This window comes from Ovis canadensis, chromosome X, assembly GCF_042477335.2.
Source record: "Ovis canadensis isolate MfBH-ARS-UI-01 breed Bighorn chromosome X, ARS-UI_OviCan_v2, whole genome shotgun sequence".
Lineage (NCBI taxonomy): Eukaryota > Metazoa > Chordata > Mammalia > Artiodactyla > Bovidae > Ovis > Ovis canadensis.
In genome coordinates this window covers 31,307,435-31,327,261 of record NC_091727.1, presented here as the reverse complement: position 1 = coordinate 31,327,261, position 19,827 = coordinate 31,307,435, and the positions used below count along the sequence as shown (strand labels likewise).

General features: G+C 39.3%; 1 protein-coding gene across 5 annotated transcripts in view; it reads left to right on the top strand.

Annotated features, from left to right (window-relative positions):
* Positions 1 to 19,827, top strand: part of TAB3 (TGF-beta activated kinase 1 (MAP3K7) binding protein 3) — a 92,601-nt gene that overhangs the window by 42,602 nt on the left and 30,172 nt on the right. For all 5 annotated transcript variants that reach the window (XM_070291479.1, XM_070291483.1, XM_070291480.1 and 2 more), the window contains 2 exons: positions 11,182 to 11,289; positions 14,308 to 14,499. In XM_070291479.1, the coding sequence (XP_070147580.1) occupies positions 14,398 to 14,499 (102 nt within the window). In that variant the 5' untranslated portion in view covers positions 11,182 to 11,289; positions 14,308 to 14,397. The remainder of the gene's footprint in view (positions 1 to 11,181; positions 11,290 to 14,307; positions 14,500 to 19,827) is intronic.

Genomic DNA, 19,827 nt, shown 5'->3' with positions numbered 1-19,827 from the left:
AATTTAAGGGATTTGATGTAGGTCGTACCTGAATGGTCTAGTGGTTTTTCCTACTTTCTTCAATTTAAGTCTGAATTTGGCAATAAGGAGTTCATGATCTGAACCACAGTCAGCCTTGTTTTAGCTGACTGTATAGAGCTTCTCCATCCTTGGCTGCAAAGAATATAATCAGTCTGATTTCGGTGTTGACCATCTAGTGATATCCATGTGTAGAGTCTTCTCTTTTGTTGTTGGAAGAGGGTAGTAACTTCAGGTGGACACTGAGCACTTGAAATGTGTTATAAATATAAAGTATACTGCACTCCCAGGACTTAGTTTGAAAAAAAAATTGTAAAATATCAGTGATGTTTATATTGAATTTATGTTAAAAACAATAGTGTTTTTGCTGTCTTGGATTAAATATATTAGAATTATTAATGATTTCACCTGTTTCTTTCTACTTAATGTAACTCCTAGGATAATTAAAATGAATCACATTATGGTTTAACCCCACTCCAGAACTCTTGCCTGGAAAATCCCATGGATGGAGGAGCCTGGTAGGCTGCAGTCCATGGGGTCGCTAAGAGTCGGACACAACTGAGCGACTTCACTTTCACTTTTCACCTTCATGCATTGGAGAAGGAAATGGCAACCCACTCCAGTGTTCTTGCCTGGAGAATCCCAGGGACAGAGGAGCCTGGTGGGCTGCCGTCTGTAGGGTCACACAGAGTCAGACACGACTGAAGTGACTTAGCAGCAGCCTTAGTTCTTCAGTGACTTGGCAAGGTTACTTATCCAGTTAGGACTCCTGTGGCTAGTGCAAGGTATAGATCATCTGTGAAAATGGCAAGGTAGTGTTTGTTTTGATCAAAAAGGTGGAAAATTCAAACCTTGTTTCTTAAAAAAAGGTTAAATAAACACTAAAGACTTTAAATACTTACATTTTATTTTATTTTTAATTTATTTTAATTGGAGGCTAATTACTTTACAGTATTGTAGTGGTTTTGCCGTACATTGACATGAATCCACCACAGGTGTACATGTGTTCCCCATCCTGAACCACCCCCCAACTCCCTTCCCATCCCATCCCTCTGGGTCCTCCCAGTGCACCAGCCCTGAGCACCCTGTCCCATGCATCGAACCTGGACTAGAGATCCATTTCACATATGATAATATACATGTTTCAATGCCATTCTCCCAAATCATCCCACCCTCGCCCTTTCCCACAGAGTCCAAAAGACTGTTCTATACATCTGTGTCTCTTTTGCTGTCTCGCATATAGGGTTATCATTACCATCTTTCTAAATTCCATATATAGGCATTAGTATACTGTATTGGTGTTTTTCTTTCTGGCTTACTTCACTCTGTATAATCGGCTCCAGTTTCATCCACCTCATTAGAACTAATTCAAATGTATTCTTTTTAATGGCTGAATAATATTCCATTGTGTAAATACTTACATTTTAAATTAAAGCTTAAACTGGTAGAATCTCTTAGCATTTCAGATCTGGGATGCTTTAAAAGGGGCAAACTAGAAACTATACCCAATGATTTAGTAGCCTAAACTTATTTTTCATTTTCCCTTAGCATTCACAACTCATTACATAGGTGATCCCTGATCCCCCAGTTTTGTATTGGGAGATGGGGTGTACAGAAGGTAGGGGGCAAGGTTCATCTGTATATTTTTCTTATCTTACTAGCTAGTTTGCTTTAGTATTGTGAAATTCATTCTTCATTATGTAGCAAACATTTGAGCAGGTGCTAGGTCGCACTCTGGAATGCAGTGGTGAACAAGGGATAATCCCTGAATAGAACTACAGCCTTTCCTTTTGGTTTTGTCCTGTTTTGGCTTTGTTTTGGGGAAATAATTCTAAACCTAGAGAAGTTACAAGAATAAATGTGGTACAAAGAATGCTGTATGCTCTTTACACAGATTTATGTATTGTTAACATTTGTCACTGTTTGCTTTTTAAAAAAACTGACTTATAGTTGATTTATAATATTAGTTTCAGATGTATGATATAGTTATTCAAATTTTTATATATTATACTCCACATATAGTTACTATAAAATATTGGCTGTATTCCCTGTCCTGTAAAATACATCCTTGTAACTTATATATACCTAGTAGTATATTTTGCCCCTCCTCCCTTTCCTCTCCCCATTGGTAGCCACTGCTTTGCTCTCTGTATCTGTGAGTCTGTCTTGTTATAGTAATTAGTTTGTTTTATTTTTTAGACTCCGCATATAAATAACATACACATGTCTCTTTCTGACTTATTTCACTAAGTATCATACCCTGTGGGTTCACCATCTATGTTGTTGCAAATGGCAAATTTTCTTTTTTTATGGTTGAATAGTATTGCTTTATACACACACATATAGAACATTTTGATCCATTCATCTCTCGACTAGCACTTGGGATGCTTCCATATCTTGGCTCTTGTCAGTAATGCTGCTGTGAACATTGGGGTGCACATACCTTTTCAAAGTGGTATTTTTGTTTTCTTTGGATATATATCCAGGAATGCAATTGCTGGATCATACGTAACTCTATTTTCATTTTTCTGAGGAACCTCCATACTGTTTTCCCCAGTGGCTGTGCCAATCTGCTAGCAGTGTACAAGTGTTCCCTTTTCTTCACAGTCTTGCCCACATTGGTTATTTGTGGTCTTTTTGATGATAGCCATTCTGACAGGTGTGAGGTTATCTCATTGTGGTTTTTATTTACATTTGTTTGATGATTAGCAGTGTTGAGCATCTTTTCATGTGCCCGTTAATCTTTGGATTGACATGTCTATATGTCTTCTTTTGAAAATTGTCTATTCAGGATGTCTGCTCATTTTTTAATCTAGTTGTATGAGTGGTTTGTATATTTTGGATATTATTAAGAACTCCTTACTGGTCATGTCAGTTGCAAATATTTTCTCCCATTCAGTGGGTCTTTTTCTCTTAGCAGTGGTTTTCTTTGCTGTGCAAAAGCTTTAATTATTTCCCATTTGTTTATTTTTGGTTTTGTTTCTTTTGTCTTAGGAGACAAATTCCAAAGAAATGTTGCTATGATTTAGGTCAAGGAGTGTTCTACTTACGGTTTACTCTAGGAGTTTTATGGTTTTCAGTCTTATGTTTCGGTCTTTAATCAATTTTGTGTTTGTTTTTATGTATGCTGTAAGAAAATGTTCAAATTTCATTCCTTTATTTGTAGATACCAGTTTTCCCAGTACACTTATTGAAGAAACTGTATGTTCTCCTTTGTCATAGATTAATTGACCGTACGTGGTTTATTTGTGGGCTCTCTGTTCTGTTGATAGGTGTATCTGTTGCTGCCCTGGCTCTCTTGTTTTCATTTATTTGGAATACTGTTTTCCATTCTCTCTTTCAGTCTGTGTTTTTTGTTTGTTTGTTTTTAAATATTTATTTATTTAATTTGTTAGTTTTGGCTGCACTGAGTCATAGTTGTGGCACGCAGGCCTAGTTACTCCATGGCATGTTGGATCTTGGTTTCCTGACCAGGGATCAAAACCACATCCTTTGGAGAAGGAAATGGCAGCCCATTCCAGTGTTCTCGCCTAGAAAAGTCTATGGACAGAGGAGTCTGGAGGGCTGCAGTCCATGGGGTTACATGACTGAGCACGCATGCCTGGAGAGGATGGAGGGAGATGGGTTGGTAGCAATAAACTGGAAGAACTAAAAAAAAAAGTGTCCCTTGTATTTCAAGGCGAATTCTTAACCACTGGACTACCAAGGAAGTCCCCCTGTGTGTGTCTTTAAATCTGAAGTGAGTCTCTTATAGGCAGTATAAATATGGCTTTTCTGTTCAGCCATTCTGTGTCTTTTGATTGGAGCATTTAATCTACTTACATTTAAAGTATTATTTAAAATAATAAGATTGAAAAAAAATTAAAATAAAATAGTAAGGTTGGCTTTATGTATTTATTTATTTTTAGTTACCTTTATTATTTTTGGCTTTGCTGAGTCTTCCTTGCTGCACTTGGGCTTTCTCTAGCTGCCGTGAGCAGGGGCTACTCTCCAGTTGTCGTGCCTGGGCTTCCCATTGTGTTGGCTTCTCTTGTTGAGCGTGGACTCTAGGGCCCATGGGCTTCAAGAGTTGCAGTGCATGGGCTCTAGAGCACAGGCTCAGTCACTGTGGTGCATGGGTTTGTTTGCTCCATGGCATGTGGAATTTTCCCAGACCAGGGATGGAACCTGTGTCCCCTACACGGGCAGGCATATTCTTAATTATTGGACGGACTCCCAGGGAAGTCCTAAAGTAATTATTGATAGTTATTGATATATAATTATTGCCACTTTTTAAGTTGTTTGGGGGCTGTTTTTCTGTTTTTGTTGTTGTTTCTTTTTTTCTCTTCCACTTTGATGACTAAATTTAGTGTTATGTTTAGATTCCTTTCTCTTTTTTCTTCTCTATTGCAAATTTTTTGGTTTGTGATTATCATGAGGTTTATATGTAGTCATCTATATATATACATGATTGTTTCAAGTTGCTGATCTCTTACTTCAAATGCATTATATCAACCTTTATTTTTACTCCAGTCCCCCTATAATTACTGTTTTTGGCATAGTATTTTATATCTTTTTGTTTTTGTATCCCTTAATGAAGCTATAGATGATTCTACTGCTTTTGTCTTATGAACTTCCTACTAGTTTTGTACTTGATTGATTTGCTATCTTAACTATGCATTTGCCTTTACTAATGAACTTTTTATTTTCATAATTTTTTATTGAAGAATAGTTGATCTACAATGTTGTGCTAATTTCTGCTGTACAGCACAGTGATTCAGTTATAAGCATATATACATTCTTTTTTATATTCTTTTTCATTATGGTTTATCCCTAGAGATTAGATATAGTTCCCTGTGCTATATAGTATGATAGAATAGAGTTGTTTATCCATTCTCAATGTAATAGTTTGGGCTTCCCTGATAGCTCAGTTGTTAAAGAATCTGGCAGCAATTCAGGAGACCCTGGTTCGATTCCTGGGCCAGGAAGATCCACTGGAGAAAGAATAGGCTACCCACTCCCGTATTCTTGGGCTTCCCTTGTGGCTCAGCTGGTAAAGAATCTGACTGCAATGCAGAAGACCTGGGGGTTTGGTTCCTGGGTTGGAAGGATCCCCTGGAGAAGGGAATGGCCACCCACTCCAGTATTCTGGCCTGGAGAATTTCATGGACTATACAGTCCATGGGATCACAAAGAGTTGGACACAACTGAGTGACTTTCACTTTCAGTGTAATAGTTTGCATCTACTAACCCCTAACTCTCAGCTCATCCCTCTCCCTCCCCCATTCCCCCTTGACAGCCATGGGCCTGTATTCTGTGTTTGAGTCTCTTCTTATTTTGTGGATAGGTTCATTTGTGCCATATTTTAGATTCCATGTCTAAGTGATATCATATGGTATCTGTCTTACTCTTTCTGACTTATTTCAGTTAGTATGATAATCTGTAGTTGGATTCATGTCACTGCAAATGGTATCGTTTCGTTCTTTTTTATGGCTGAGTAGTAGTCCATTTTTTATATGTAACAGGTCTTCTTTATCCATTTGTCTGTTGATGGACACCTAGGTTGTTTCCATGTCTTGGCTATTGGGAATAGTGCTGCTGTGAACATAGGGGTGTGTGTATCTTTTTGAATTACAGTTTTGTCTGGGTATATGCCTGGGAGTGGGGTTTCTGGATCATATGCTAATTTTATTTTTCGTTTGGTAAAGAATCACCATACTGTTTTTCACAGTGGCTGCACTAACTTATATTCCTACCAGTAGTGTCGGAGAGTCCCCTTTCTCCACACCCTTTCCAGTATTTGTTCTTTGTAGACTTTTTAATAATGGCCATGCTCACTCGTGTGGCGTGGTACCTCATTGTAGTTTTCATTTGTGCTTCTCTAATAATAAATGATGTGGAGCATCTTTTTATGGGCATACTGGCCATCTATATGTCTTCTTTGGAGAAATGTCAGTTAAGGTCTTCTGCTTTTTTTCTGATTGGGTTGGTTCTTGTGCTGTTGAGTTATATGAACTGTTTCTATGTTTTGGAGATGAAGCCCTTGTCCATTGCATCATTTGCAAGTATTTTTTCCCATTCCATAGGTTGTCTTTTCAATTTTGTATTGTTTCTGTAAACTTGATTAGGTCCTATTTGTTTATTTTTATTTATTATTTTAAAAATACCTATTTGGCTGTGCTGGGTCTTAGTTGCAGTGATCTTCAATCTTCATTGCAGCATGAAGGCTCTTTAGTTGTGGCATACAACCACTTAATTGCTGCATGTGGAATCTAGTTCCTTGACCAGAGATCGAACCTGGGGCCCCTGCCTTGGGAATGTGGAGTCTTAGCCACTGAACCACTAGGGAAGGTCCCAGTTTATTTTTTGTTTTTATTTCTGTTGCCTTGGGAGATGGCAGTGGCAGCTCATGCCCACACCAGAGCTTGTGTAGGTGGTGCCCTGTTGCCTGAGAGCACATGCAGAGAAAGAAACTACTGTGGCGATCCCTCCTCTTCCCTTGTGCACCCTCTCTGTGCTGGGCACCTTCCTCTGTGGTGGGTTCAGTCTTCTTCCAGTACTCCCTTGGTGTGGTGCACCACCCCCTAGCTCTGTCAGGCTATCTCCACGCAGCCAAGCGCAGTCCTCTGCCCAGTTCTGACCTCCAAAGCCCAAGCCTCAGCACCCAGACTCTGACTGCCCCAGGGGACACGTGTCTCAGGCTGAAAAGTGCTGGGTGTCCAGACCAAACATCTTGACAGGCCTCAGTCTGCTTTACCCTCCACAGACTGGTTTTTGCACTGTACTCTGAGGCTCCGAAGCTCCCTTTCTGTCCCAGATGATCTTCTTACCTCTGAGAGAACTTCCCAGTGTGTAGGAACTTTTTCTTTTTCACAGCTCCCTCCTACAGGCTCAAGAGCCCTCCGAATTTCTCTTTTCTTTTCCCTTTTGTCCTGTCTAGTTACATGGAAATTTTCTTGCCCTGTCTGCATTGAGTAGATGTTCTGTGATAATAATTCCTCATGTAGGTGTATTTTTGATGTATTTGTTGAAGAAGGTGAGATCCATGTCCTACTCCTCTGCCATTTTGATCCTGCTTTGTCTTTCATATTTTTCATGTTTCTAGATGTGGCCTTTTCTTTCTGTCAGGAAAGACCCTTTAACATTTCTTGTAAAGCTGGTTCAGTAGTATTGAAGTCTTTCTAGTTTTGAACTCTCTGTAGAAGTTTTGATTTCTCCATCAAACGTGGATGAGAGGCTTGCTGGTCAGAGTATTCTTGGTTGTTGGTTTTTCCCTTTCCTCACTTTAAAAAAGATCATGCCACTTGGTTTTGGCCTGCAGAGCTCCAAAAAATCCCAGCTGATAGCTTTATTGAAGTTTCCATACACGTAACTTCTTGCTTTTTCCTTGCTGCTTTTCCTTTATCCTTGCTGCTTTTCCTTTTTCCTTGCTGCTTTTAATATTCTGTCCTTGTCTTTAATTTTTGTGAGTTTAATTACATTAAATCTGGGTGTGACCTCTTTAAGTTTGTCAGTTGGAGAGTCTTTGCTTTCTAGACCTGGATGTCTATTTCCTTTCCTGGGTTAAGGAAGTTTTCAGCTATTATGTCTTCAAATATGTTCTGTGCCCCTTTGCCTCTGCCTTATCCTTCTGGGGGGCTTCCCTAGTGGCTGACGGTAAAGTGTCTGCCTGCAATGTGGGAGACCCAGGTTCAATTCCTGGGTCGGGAAGATCCCCTGGAGAAGCAAATGGCAATCCACTCTAGCACTCTTGCCTGGAAAATCCTATGGACGGAAGGAGCCTGGTGGGGTCGCAAAGAGTTGGACATGACTGAGTGACTTCACTTTGACTTTCTTTATACTTCTGGGACGTTTATAAGTTGAATGTTAGTATACTTGACAGTATCTTAGAGGTCCTTTTCAACTGTTGTCATGTCTTTTTTTTTTTTTTTTTTTTTTACATTTGGTCAGCTCAGTGATTTCCGTTATCTGCTCTTCAGCTTGCTGATTCATTCCTCTGTGTCATTTAGTTTACTGTTGATTCCTTCTAGGGTAATTTTCATTTCACTTACTATAGTCTTCATTTCTGTTCGGTTCTTCATTATGTATTCTAACTGTTAAACTTCGCACTGTGTTCATTCTTCTCTTAATTCTTTGATCAACTGTAGTTTATTGCCTTGAATTCTTTATTAGGTTTATTTCCACTTCATTTAGTTCTTCTTTCTAGGTTTTATCTTGTTCCTTTGATTGGAGCATGTTACTCTGTTGACTCAGTGTTTCTAATTTGCCATTTTTATTTCTGTGTATCTGGTAGATCGGTTATATTTTCTAGCCTTGGAAAAGTGGCCTTTTGTAGGAGACATTCTACATGTTTTAGCAGCACACTCCCCTCTGGTCATCAACTATATTCTCTGGGGAGAGCCCCCTATGTGGGTTGTATGGGTCCTTCTCTTTTGGCAGGCTGACTATGTCGTTTTGTAGGTGTGTCTGGGCCCTGGTCTAGTTGGGCACCAGGCCCTGCTTTGTGCAGACATTGGCTGGGTGGGCTGGGTCAGGAGGCAACTGGCTGTGGAATGCCAGGTGTCCTCGGGCTAGTGCTGGCTCACTGGTGTAGACAGACCCATGTTCAAGGGTGGGTAGTTATGGGGCTGGGGTTCCCTGCTCTTGTGTTGGCCTGCTAGTTATTAGAGTCGGTTCTGCACTCGACTGGCTGTGGGTTCCGTGGTGTTCAAAGCTGATGCTGGCCCACTGGTGAGTGGGGTGGACCCCGGGGTGGCTGTCTGATGGACTGAAGGTGTCTCAGAGCTGGTATGGGCCTGGTGGTGGGTGGGGATGGGACTTGGTGGGTCTTGTGGGTACTGCTGCTCTGCTGGTAGGTGGGGCTGGTCCCACCTAGTTGCTTAGCCTGAGACGTGTGCTGGTGCCTATAGACTGGTGGAAGGGACAGAGTGGGATCTGGAGGCTTATAAGCTAGATAGAGGATTCCAAAATGGCATATCCAGCCCCAAGTGTGTATATAATAGAAGAAACTTCCCAAAATGGTGGCCACCAGTTTCCTCTGGGAGAGTCTCTAAGGTCGGTGGGTGTGACTGACCCAGGCTCCTTCCCAGTTTCTTTTTCTGTCATGGTTTATGGGAGCTTGTGAGATTTTATGTGTGACTTTAGAGAGTGGAGTCTCTCTTTTCCACTGCCCTTGGTTCTTCTGAAGGTGAGAACTGTCAAAGCCAAATATTCTGTGGGCTTGTCTTCCTGCTGCAGCACACCAGAGCTGGGGAGCCTCATATGGGGCTCATATCCCTTGCTACTTGGGGAGAACCTCTGCAGTTGTAATGATCCTCCTGTTTGTGGATTGCCCACCCAGGGTTTTGGGTCTTGAGTGTACTGCGACTATCTCTTCTACTCATCTGTGTGATTCCTTCTTTATATCTTTAGTTGTAGATCTTTTCTGGTAGATTGTTGACTCTCTCATCAATAGTTGCTCTGTAAATAGTTGTGATTTCAGTGTGCCCATGAGAAGAGGTGAGCTCAGGGTCTTCCTCCTCTGCCATATTGTTTTATGTCCTTTCCCTGTGTGCTTCCTAACTTGCTCCCTCTCTGTACATGTGTGTGCATGCATGATGTGTATATGCAGATATAGACATATGTTGGATTTTTTTTCACAGAGCATTTGAAAGTAAGATGTTTATGTCATGTGCTTTACTCCTAATTGCCTAGTTCCTAAAAATAGGGATACTCTTGTATATAACCACAGCACAATTATCAAGTCAGTAAATTTATTCAGTTCAGTCGCTCAGTTGTGTCCGACTCTTTGCGAGCCCATGGACTGCAGCACGCCAGGCATCCCTGTCCATCACCAACTCCCAGAGTTTACTCGAACTCATGTTTGTTGAGTCAGTGATGCCATCCAACCATCTCATCCTCTGTCATCCCCTTCTCCTCTCACCTTCAATCTTTCCCAGCATCAGGGTCTTTTCCAATGAGTCAGCTCTTCACATCAGGTGGCCAAAGTATTGGAGTTTCAGCTTCAACATCCTTCCAGTGAACATTCAGGATGGATTTCCTTTACGATGGACTGGCTGGATCTCCTTGCAGTCCAAGGGACTCTCAAGAGTCTTCTCCAACACCACAGTTCAAAAGCATCAATTCTTTGGCACTCAGCTTTCTTTATAGTCCAACTCTCACATCCATACATGACTGCTGAAAAAACCATAGCCTTCACTAGATGGACCTTTGTTGGCAAAGTAATGTCTCTGCTTTTTAATATGCTGTCTAGGTTGGTCATAGCTTTTCTTTCAAGGAGTAAGTATCCTTTTATTTCATGGCTGCAGTCACCATCTGCAGTGATTCTGGAGCCCCAAAAAATAAAGTCTGACACTGTTTCCACTGTTTCTCCATCTATTTTCCATGAAGTGATGGGACTGGATGCCATGATCTTCGTTTTCTGAATGTTGAGCTTTAAGCCAACTTTTTCACTCTCCTCTTTCACTTTCATCAAGAGGTGCTTTAGTTCTTCACTTTCTGCCATAAGGGTGGTGTCATCTGCATATCAGAGGTTATTAATATTTCTCCCGGCAGTCTTGATTCCAGCTTGTGCTTCATCCAGCCCAACGTTTCTCATGATGTACTCTGCATATAAGTTAAATAAGCAGGGTGACAATATACAGCCTTGACATTGGTAGAATACTTTTCCTGATGTATTGTCCACATTTCAGTTTTATCCATTGATCCATTCATTTCTTTTATAACATTTTCTCCATTTACTATAGGATACAGTCTGGGATCCGATAGGACATTTAGTTGTCATGGTTCTAGTATTTTCTTTAATCTTTGATTTTTTCTAGCCTTTGTCTCTTAGGACATTGGCACTTTTTTAACATGACATTCTCACCTTCTCACTCCCTGGGTTTTATTTTTAATAGCATGTTTCTCATTTTGGATTTGTCTATTTTTCATGAATAGTTTTAGATGATGTATTCCTAGCTGGAATATTAGAAAGTGATATATTCTTCTCGGGGTATCATATCTGGTGGTGTATGCTGTCCATCTGTCCCTCATTGGTGATGTTAATTTTGATTACCTGAGATGTTGTTCAGTTTCTCCATTGTATAGGTAAATGTCCCCCTTGCAGCTAGCTAATAAGCAGTTCTCTGGGGAGACACTTTAAGACCATTAATATAGCCTAACTTAATCCAAATTTCCCCTTAGGTGCAGCATCCATTGGTGATTTCTTGAAGTAGTCTGTACTGTGATGGCTGCAAAATGATTTCTCCAGCTCCAGCGCTTCCTGCACATATTTACCAGTTGGATTCCACTGTAAGCAAAAGCCCTCCTTTCTCCTTTTATTTGTGCATGTGTGTATTTAACTGTTTACTATTGGGCTATGTAACTCTTACGTATTAGGACTCATGGGTTCTTCTTTCATACAGGTCTATAATTCATTATTTTCCATTATTGGTGCTCAAATTGTCACAGAGTTGGCCAGTGGGAACCTTTTTAAGCTGACTCAGTTCCTTATAACCAGCTCCAATCATCATTTGAGTACTTCCCCTCTCTCTGGAATAACACATTCTAGGTGGAGCTACACTTCCATATGCAAGAACTTCATATACTTGTGGTTTCAGTATACTGTGTTTGGCTCTCCTGTGAGAATTAGCACAGCCTGCTGTGGGAGTGTAGTGGAGGATCCTATAGCCCAGTGTAGGAGGAGGAGAGTTATAGCAGCAGGACTAAGTTGGGGGAGGGTGGTTGTCAATGGAAGCCTCTTTGGAGGAGGAAGAGCCACCAATACTGACTTTTGCAGCATCAGTATGGCTTGGAAAAGCATTGAAGAGGGAGGAAGATAGAATAGCAACTCAGGCAGATGGAATATCATGGGCTAATGCCCTGAGAGGAGGCAGTGTGGGACAGCCAAGCACAGGATCACACATAGCTTTTCTGTTTGGTTGAGAGTAGAAAACAGATATTCTGGCTATGATGTGGGAGAAGGCAAGACCTGAGACAGGAAGAGCAGCAGGAAGTTGCTGGTGTAATGTTGATGAGAACAGTATTCAGACATGCCCTAAATAATAGTAACTAATGCTTCCTGACTTATTACTGTTTGGTATTTAAATTTTGCTACAACCCCCCAACTATTTCCAATTTAAATATGAAGCTTTAAAGGCATAAAGCTGGAGTCTCTTTCATAGATACTACTAAATGGCAGAACCAGAGTATATACCATCACCCATTAGATTTACTATTTCTGTTTAGTTGGTTGTGCAAGAATGGGAAGTCAAGGAGCACACTCTGGTTTCTAGTTATGTTAACTGAATAGTAGTAGTATTTATAGAACACTGTTTGGGCAAGGATTGTGGTCAGGAGTTCTTTTTTTTACATACTGGCTAATATCTTTGCAAATATCCAGGTGGTGCTGTGTGTAAGCAGTAAACTCCATGTCTAGAGTCCTAGAGGAAGCTCACATGGTACTTAAGATAGCAATTTGGTAACCATCACCTTTCAATGTTTTGAAACATTAGTAGTGGGTGCCATTACTGGGCACAAAGATGTAGAATGAGAAGAGGGCAAAATCCAGGCAAGCATTAATGTGATAGGAAAGATGGGTGGAAAACAGGCTATTGTGATGTTATAGAGCCCAAGGAAAAAAAAAAAAAAGGTTTGATCAGTAGTGTCAGATGCTGCAAAGGTTAGGGGCTATAGAATCCAGAAGATATATCATCTGGATTTAGCAGTGGAAAGATGATGCAGAGACAGTTTCAGTGAACAGTGGTTTGAGCCAGATTAGAGCAGACTTACTGCAGGGAGCAGAATTGCATAGGGAGGCCAGAAAGCCTAAATCTGTGCATGTATGTGTTATCTGTATCTGTATTCTTTTCCTATATTTGTGTATTTTTAGGTTCACTAGCCTCCATGTTGATGTTGGACGTCATTAAAGTGGTCCTAATAGCTATTTTTACCTATGGTTAGGCAGAGTCTTACACATAGGGTTTTGTTGTCACCTCATAGATACAAAGAGTGTAGATTACTCTTGACAGTCTTGGCTTAGAAGGAAGAAAATAGAGGGCTTGATGCCCAGTAAAAGTCAACAGATTGCATGCAAAATGAAGGTCACTGCTTATAATTAAGGTCAAATTAGAGTTTACATGGTATTTTTTTTCTCCTTTTTTCTTAAATTTATTTCTTTTTAGTCGAAGGATAATTCATGGTATTTAATTATATACTTATTATAAATCAGCAAAAGTAATTCAGTATTTTCCTTTAGCATTTTAAAGTTGTAAAATATTCTCTGTAGTTTCTATAGTGCCCCAGACAATGGTATTATTTAAAGTTCAGGGGGAACCTGTGTGCAAGAGACAGATTTCCATGCATCTTAGGAAGATGCTTCTTAGTGCTAGAAATGTTTAACCCTATCATGAGTGATCATAGCAGAAATACTGTGAGATTGTGTGGTATACACTGAACAGTTTTCCCCTTATAAAAATGGAAAACAGAGACTAAAAAAGGGATCCGTTAATGATATTTGATGGTGCCACTTGATTTATGATTTCATTATTAAGTTCATGAGTTGCCTTTACTACATGGGTGCCTAACTTGACTTGTACCAGTGAGATTGGGGGTCACTTGCCTCTCCTCAAAGTGTGCCCTCAAATCCTGGCATCTTAGCACCTGTGCCAGTTGCACCATAACTAGGTGAGAGCATAGCTGGGCACGTCGGGCTACTGACGGGCCACCAGCATTGTCTTTGAAAACAAAGGATTCTACATGTCCATGTTTGTTTGTTCAGTAGTTTCATTTAGACATTGACTTTCCTTTACTCAAACTGCAAATTCAAACCTTTTGACTTCAAAGTACAGGAAGAATGTAAGGCAAACAGGACGTGTTTGATTTGTGGTGTTATTATCAATTCCTGTTGCCTGATTGTATTACTTCAGACACTCAAAATGATTAACCCCCTTTAGAGGAGTGACATGTCATAGGCCTTAGGAAACCATGAGTGATGATATGTAAGTAGGACTTGTCAAGACTTGGAAAAATATGGTCCCCAAACAGTAATACTCTATATTTTTTAATGTAGCTGCTGCTTTTTTCAGTTTTTAACTATTAAAATGGAACTGAAGTTTGGGGACTTTTTTGTTGTTACTGTTTTGAAACCAGTAATTAGCTATATATTACATCAGAAAAATCTTTGGCTAAGTAGAATTTGTCAATGTCTCAACTGTAGAATCTGGTATACTTAGAATATGTAGATCTCTCTATTTTATGGTATTGATGGTTTCTTTTGGAATAAAGTAAAATATGTGAATAAATCTAACCATACTTTAATTTTTTTAATAGAAAATGACTGCAGTATTGGAAGACCATTACTATTGGAAGGCCGGTTAGCATCCATTTCCTAAGAGAAACTTGACCTCCGTTTGCTCTGGCATGGCGCAAAGCAGTCCACAGCTTGATATGCAGGTTCTCCATGACCTCCGACAACGTTTCCCTGAGATTCCAGAGGGTGTGGTGTCTCAGTGCATGTTACAGGTAGATTACCCGCCAACGATAGTGATATTACATGACAGTTTTCCTTATTAGAGCTGGCTTTGTATTGTAGTGAGAACTCAGTTTTCTTGTTTATGTTGGGAGACATCTAGAGGAGGATTTCTCAACCATGGCACGGTCGAGATTGTGGGCTAGATATAGTGTCTGTTGTAGGGATCTGCCTGGTGCATTGTAGGATGTTTAGGACCCGCTAAATGCCATTAGTATCCCTGCACTTGTGACAACCAAAAATGTTTACATGGTAGACAAAATCTCCATGTTCCACAGGAGGCAAAATCTTTCCCATTGACAACCAGTGATGTAGAGAAAAGAACAAAGGCATGTAGCAAAAAGAAGAAAAGAGTTTTTATGCATTTCACTTCTTACATTTTGAGCTTTGTGTCATCAGTCCCAAAGTCATTAGAACTGAATTTTGAATTGTAAGATTATCGTTATAACTTCATAGACCATATACCTTTTTAAGCCTATTTTTTGAAGTTTTTAGAGCATTCTTGCCCCTCGCCGTTTTTTTTCCCTGTTTTTCTAGTTGATAAATGCTCACTAATATCTAATTTTAAGTATGACTTCTTTCTTTAATTGTGTTAGTTTTGTCTTATTGTCTTCTATTGAAATGAATCTTTCATCTCTGATAGAACGTGTCTTTCCACTCAAGGGGCAGTAGAGAAACAGATCTAATGCTCCACCTGTTGAGTTTTGCATCATCCTTCACAGAATCTCAGTGTGTTTGGGGCTGTAGCATTTCCCGAGTTGGTTGAGCTTTGAGAGCAGCAGTTCTACCCTCCCCCCTGAATTTCCTTACTCAACCAGTTCAAATTCCACCTTACTGGATATGATCTGCAAGCTCTCCCTTACAGTGTGAGTTGCCCGGGATATAATATAAACCTAGATGTAGCTGAGGTTATTTGAGGCTAGAGACTCCCAGATCAGTGGTGGTAACAGAGGTGCTTCCTTTGTTTGCAAGCCCTTCTAATAGATCTTGTTTTTGTGTTAGAGCTTGTCTTTATTTTCTCACACATAGAATTCCAGTGTGAATTTCCACTCTTCAGCCCCATTTTGGTTTCTGGAGTGAAATCCTTGTAGTGTAAGCCACTTCCTAGCCGTCAGTTTCCTAACTTACCTAGGGCCCCACCTAGGTCTGACCTTGCTTTTTTAATATAATTTAATTTAGCCCTTTATTATCTGTAGTCTCCTCATGGCTTGTTTTCATCTTACTAAGTTGAAAGAATGGAACTTTAACTCAGCTCAGTAAAGATGTATTGATAACTTACATTGTCGTCAGTTTTTTAGTCTTTTCTTCATCTGGGATTACAGTTGTTTATCAGTATGGAGACTTATCACCTACTCTCTCTGGAAAATTTCTGTCTGTGGGTAATATATATAAGATACAGTAGTTTACCTTTTTTTCCCCTTTAATTATAGTACAGTTGATTTACAATGTTGTGTTACTTTCGGGTGTACAGAAAAATGATACAGCTTTTATATATATAAACACACACATATATAAAGCCTTCCTCAGTGATCAGTGCAAAAAATAGAGGAAAACAATAGAATGGGAAAGACTAGAGATCGCATCAAGAAAATTAGTGATACCAAGGGAACATTTCATGCAAAGATAGGCACAATTAAAGTCAGAAATGGTATGGACCTAAGAGAAGCAGAAGATATTAAGAAGAGATGACAAGAATACACCAAAGAACTGTACAAAATAGATCTTCACGACCCAGATGACTGCGATGGTGTGGTGACTCACCTAGAGCCAGACATCCAGGAATCCAAAGTCAAGTGGACCTTAGGAAGCATCACTGTTAACAAAGCTAGTGGAGGCGATGGAATTCCAGTTGAGCTATTTCAAATCCTAAAAGATGATGCTGTGAAAGTGCTGCACTCAATATGCCAGCAAATTTGGAAAACTCAGCAGTGTCCACAGGGCTAGAAAAGGTCAGCTTTCATTCCAATCCCAAAGAAAGGCAATGCCAAAAAATGTTCAAACTACCACACAGTTGCACTCATCTCACATGCCAGGAAAGTAATGCTCGAAATTCTCCAAGCCAAGCTTCAGCAGTACATGAACCATGAACTTCCAAATGTTCAAGCTAGATTTAGAAAAGGCAGAGGAACCAGAGATCAAATTGCCAGTATCCATTGGATCATCAAAAAAGCACAAGAGTTCCCCCCCCCCCAAAAAAAAAAAACATCTACTTTTGCTTTATTGACTATGCCAAAGCCTTTGACTGTGTGGATCACCACAAACTGGAAAATTCTTCAAGATATGGGAAACCAGACCACCTGACCTGCCTCCTGAGAAGTCTATATGCAGGTCAAGAAGCAACAGTTAGAACTGGAAATGGAACAACAGACTGGTTCCAAATAGGAAAAGGAGTACGTCAAGGCTGTATATTGTCACCCTGCTTATTTAACTTATATGCAGAATACATGATGTGAAATGCCGGGCTGGATGAAGTAGAAGCTGGAATCAAGATTGCCAGGAGAAATATCAGTGACCTCAGCTATGCAGATGACACCACCCTTATGGCAGAAAGCGAAGAGGAATTAAAGAGCCTCTTGAGGAGAGAGAAAGTTGGCTTAAAGCTCAACATTCAGAATACTAAGATCATGACACCCAGTCCCATCACTTCATGGTAAATAGATGGGGAAACAGTGACAGACTTTATTTTTCTGGACTCCAAAATCACTGCAGGTGGTGACTGCAGCCAGGAAATTAAAAGACGCTTGCCTCTTGGAAGAAAAGCTATGACCGTTGTAGACAGCGTATTAAAAAGCAGAGACATTACTTTGCTGACAAAGGTCCATCTAGTCAAAGTTACGGTTTTTCCAGTAGTCATGTATGGATGTGAGAGTTGGACTATAAAGAAAGCTGAGTGCAGAAGAATTGATGCTTTTGAACTGTGGTGTTGGATAAGACTCTTGAGAGTCCCTTGGACTGCAAGGAGATCCAGCCAGTCCATCCTAAAGGAAATCCATCCTGAATATTCATTGGAAGGACTGATGCTGAAGCTGAAGCTCCAATACTTTGGCCACCTGACGTGAAGAACTGACTCATTGGAAAAAACCCTGATTCTGGGAAAGATTGAAGGTGGGAGGAGAAGGGGATGACAGAGGATGAGATGGTTGGATGGCATCACTGACTCAATGGACATGAGTTTGAGCAAGCTTCAGGAGTTGGTGATGGACAGGGATGCCTGGCGTACTGCAGTCCATGGGGTTGTAAAGAGTCGGACACAACTGAGTGGCTGAATGTATATATATATATATATATATATATCTCCCTTGTTTTTCAGATTCTTTTCCATTATAAGTTATTAAAGATGTTGAATAAAAGATAGTTCCCTGTGCTATACAGTAGGTCCTTGTTTATCTGTTTTATCCCAAACTCTAAACATATTCCTTCTTCCGTCCCTCCCTCTTTCTCCAGTAGTTTGAATTTAATATACAAACGTTAAAGGATCCCTCTAGGCTGTCATCCCCCAACGGAGGATCAGTTTTGTGGGATATGATGCCTTATTGCTTCAGTCCTTTCAGGAGTGTTCATATATGTTTTCTTAAAAGTTCTGACCTCTTTGTCTGGCTAAACAGATTATCATTTTTTTTTAATTTTTATTTTTACTTTATTTTACTTTACTGTATTGGTTTTTAATAAATTTTTTATTCTTTTTTTTCTTTTTAAAACATTTAGCAGGTCTGATACAATGTTTGAATCTGTTGTGGTGTTATTATTAAAATATTTCCATAAAGAAAACACTTAACTATATTTATGGTTTTAAATTTTTCTTCCTAAGAAAATATACTCAGCCTGTCACTTGTAGACATGTGTATGAATAGGCTGACTACTTCCAACTTTGTATCATTAGAATTTTGTTCTTTTTTTTTGTGGAAACTAATTCAGTGTAGAAAACATGAAATTTTAGGGTAATTGATAAAAAATATCAAATAGTGAAGTGGCTGTAACTGCTTTAGATTTCAAATAAAATTCTAGATTTTGTTCTCCTTTTAATCCATAGATTTGTACAAACCTTGAAGGAGCTATTTTATTTTCTCCCTTTTTTTCTTCCCTTCATGTATCTGTCAGTGGCATTGTCTAGTCAGCAACCAGTTTGAATCTTTTGGCTCCAAATTCACTGAATATCTAACAATATCTATCTTCTATCTTAATATCTGTGTCCTCTCCGCCCTTGATCAGCATGATTTAAAGCAGGATAAGAAAAAGCCCAAACGTAAATCTTTTCTTTTTCAATGTCAACAATTTGTTTTTTCCTTGGCTTGGGTAATATAAAAAGTATTTGAATTTTAGTATCAAAAGGTTTATAGAAGGCAAAGGAGAAAAGTTACTGTGGCATTTTGATAAAGCCAATTTGTTGTATTTCCGAGAATTCATCTCACACAGGTTTGCTTGACTGAATTTTCTTTCACTCCCTAAAGTTTCAGTATAGCAATGTACTTTTGGCATCGTACAATAGCCCCTGAAATTACTGTATGACAGTGGAAAGAGCACTGGGTGTCCAGAATTGAAGAATCTAGAACTGGCTCTCCAGCTAACTAGTTAAGTACCTCTTGTCAAGTCTTGGAACTTCCCAGGCATGTCTTTTTTCATCTGGGAATGAGTTGAGTTGGAGTCAGTAAACCCTAAGAGTTCTCCCTCTAAAATTAAAGCATTTTATGTCATGCTTTTTATTTAGCTGTATTCAGTTCTCAGCAGAAGTGAAGTGTTTGCTTTTATTGCTTTTGATAAAATGTACTTCTCCCTAAAGTACAGTAATATGTGTATATGTGCATATTTGTATATATATTTATGAAATACAGAGATGGTCATGATAATTGAGAAACTTTAACAGATTACTTCAAAGGCCATGAATAAATGTGTTTTAGACTAATACAATAGTTCTGAATTCTATTGGTTAATGGAATACTGCTTTATTGCTGTTGATTGAACATCTGAAATGGCAGTTTGTTATTTACCATCTTTGTGTGTGTATGTAATTCTAAAAATTGAAACTTTGAAAGTTTACCAAGCTACTTTTGAGTAAGTAAAAACGTTTGAGACTGTGGGAATGTGAATGAATTTCATTAAGGCAGTCAAGACTGGGTGGGTTTTGTGTTAAATTACTGTAAGTTTGGCAGACTCTTAGAAACATAATTGAAAGAGTGAATTTTTTTTTTTTTACTGATTGCTTCTGTTAACTTAATCTTTCATAATAAAACAGTTGAAGTGATATAGGGATAACTGTGGTGAAATAAAAAGTATAGGCTGCTTGAGAATTGTTACTGTTTTGAATCTTTAGGAGTTTTATTGTT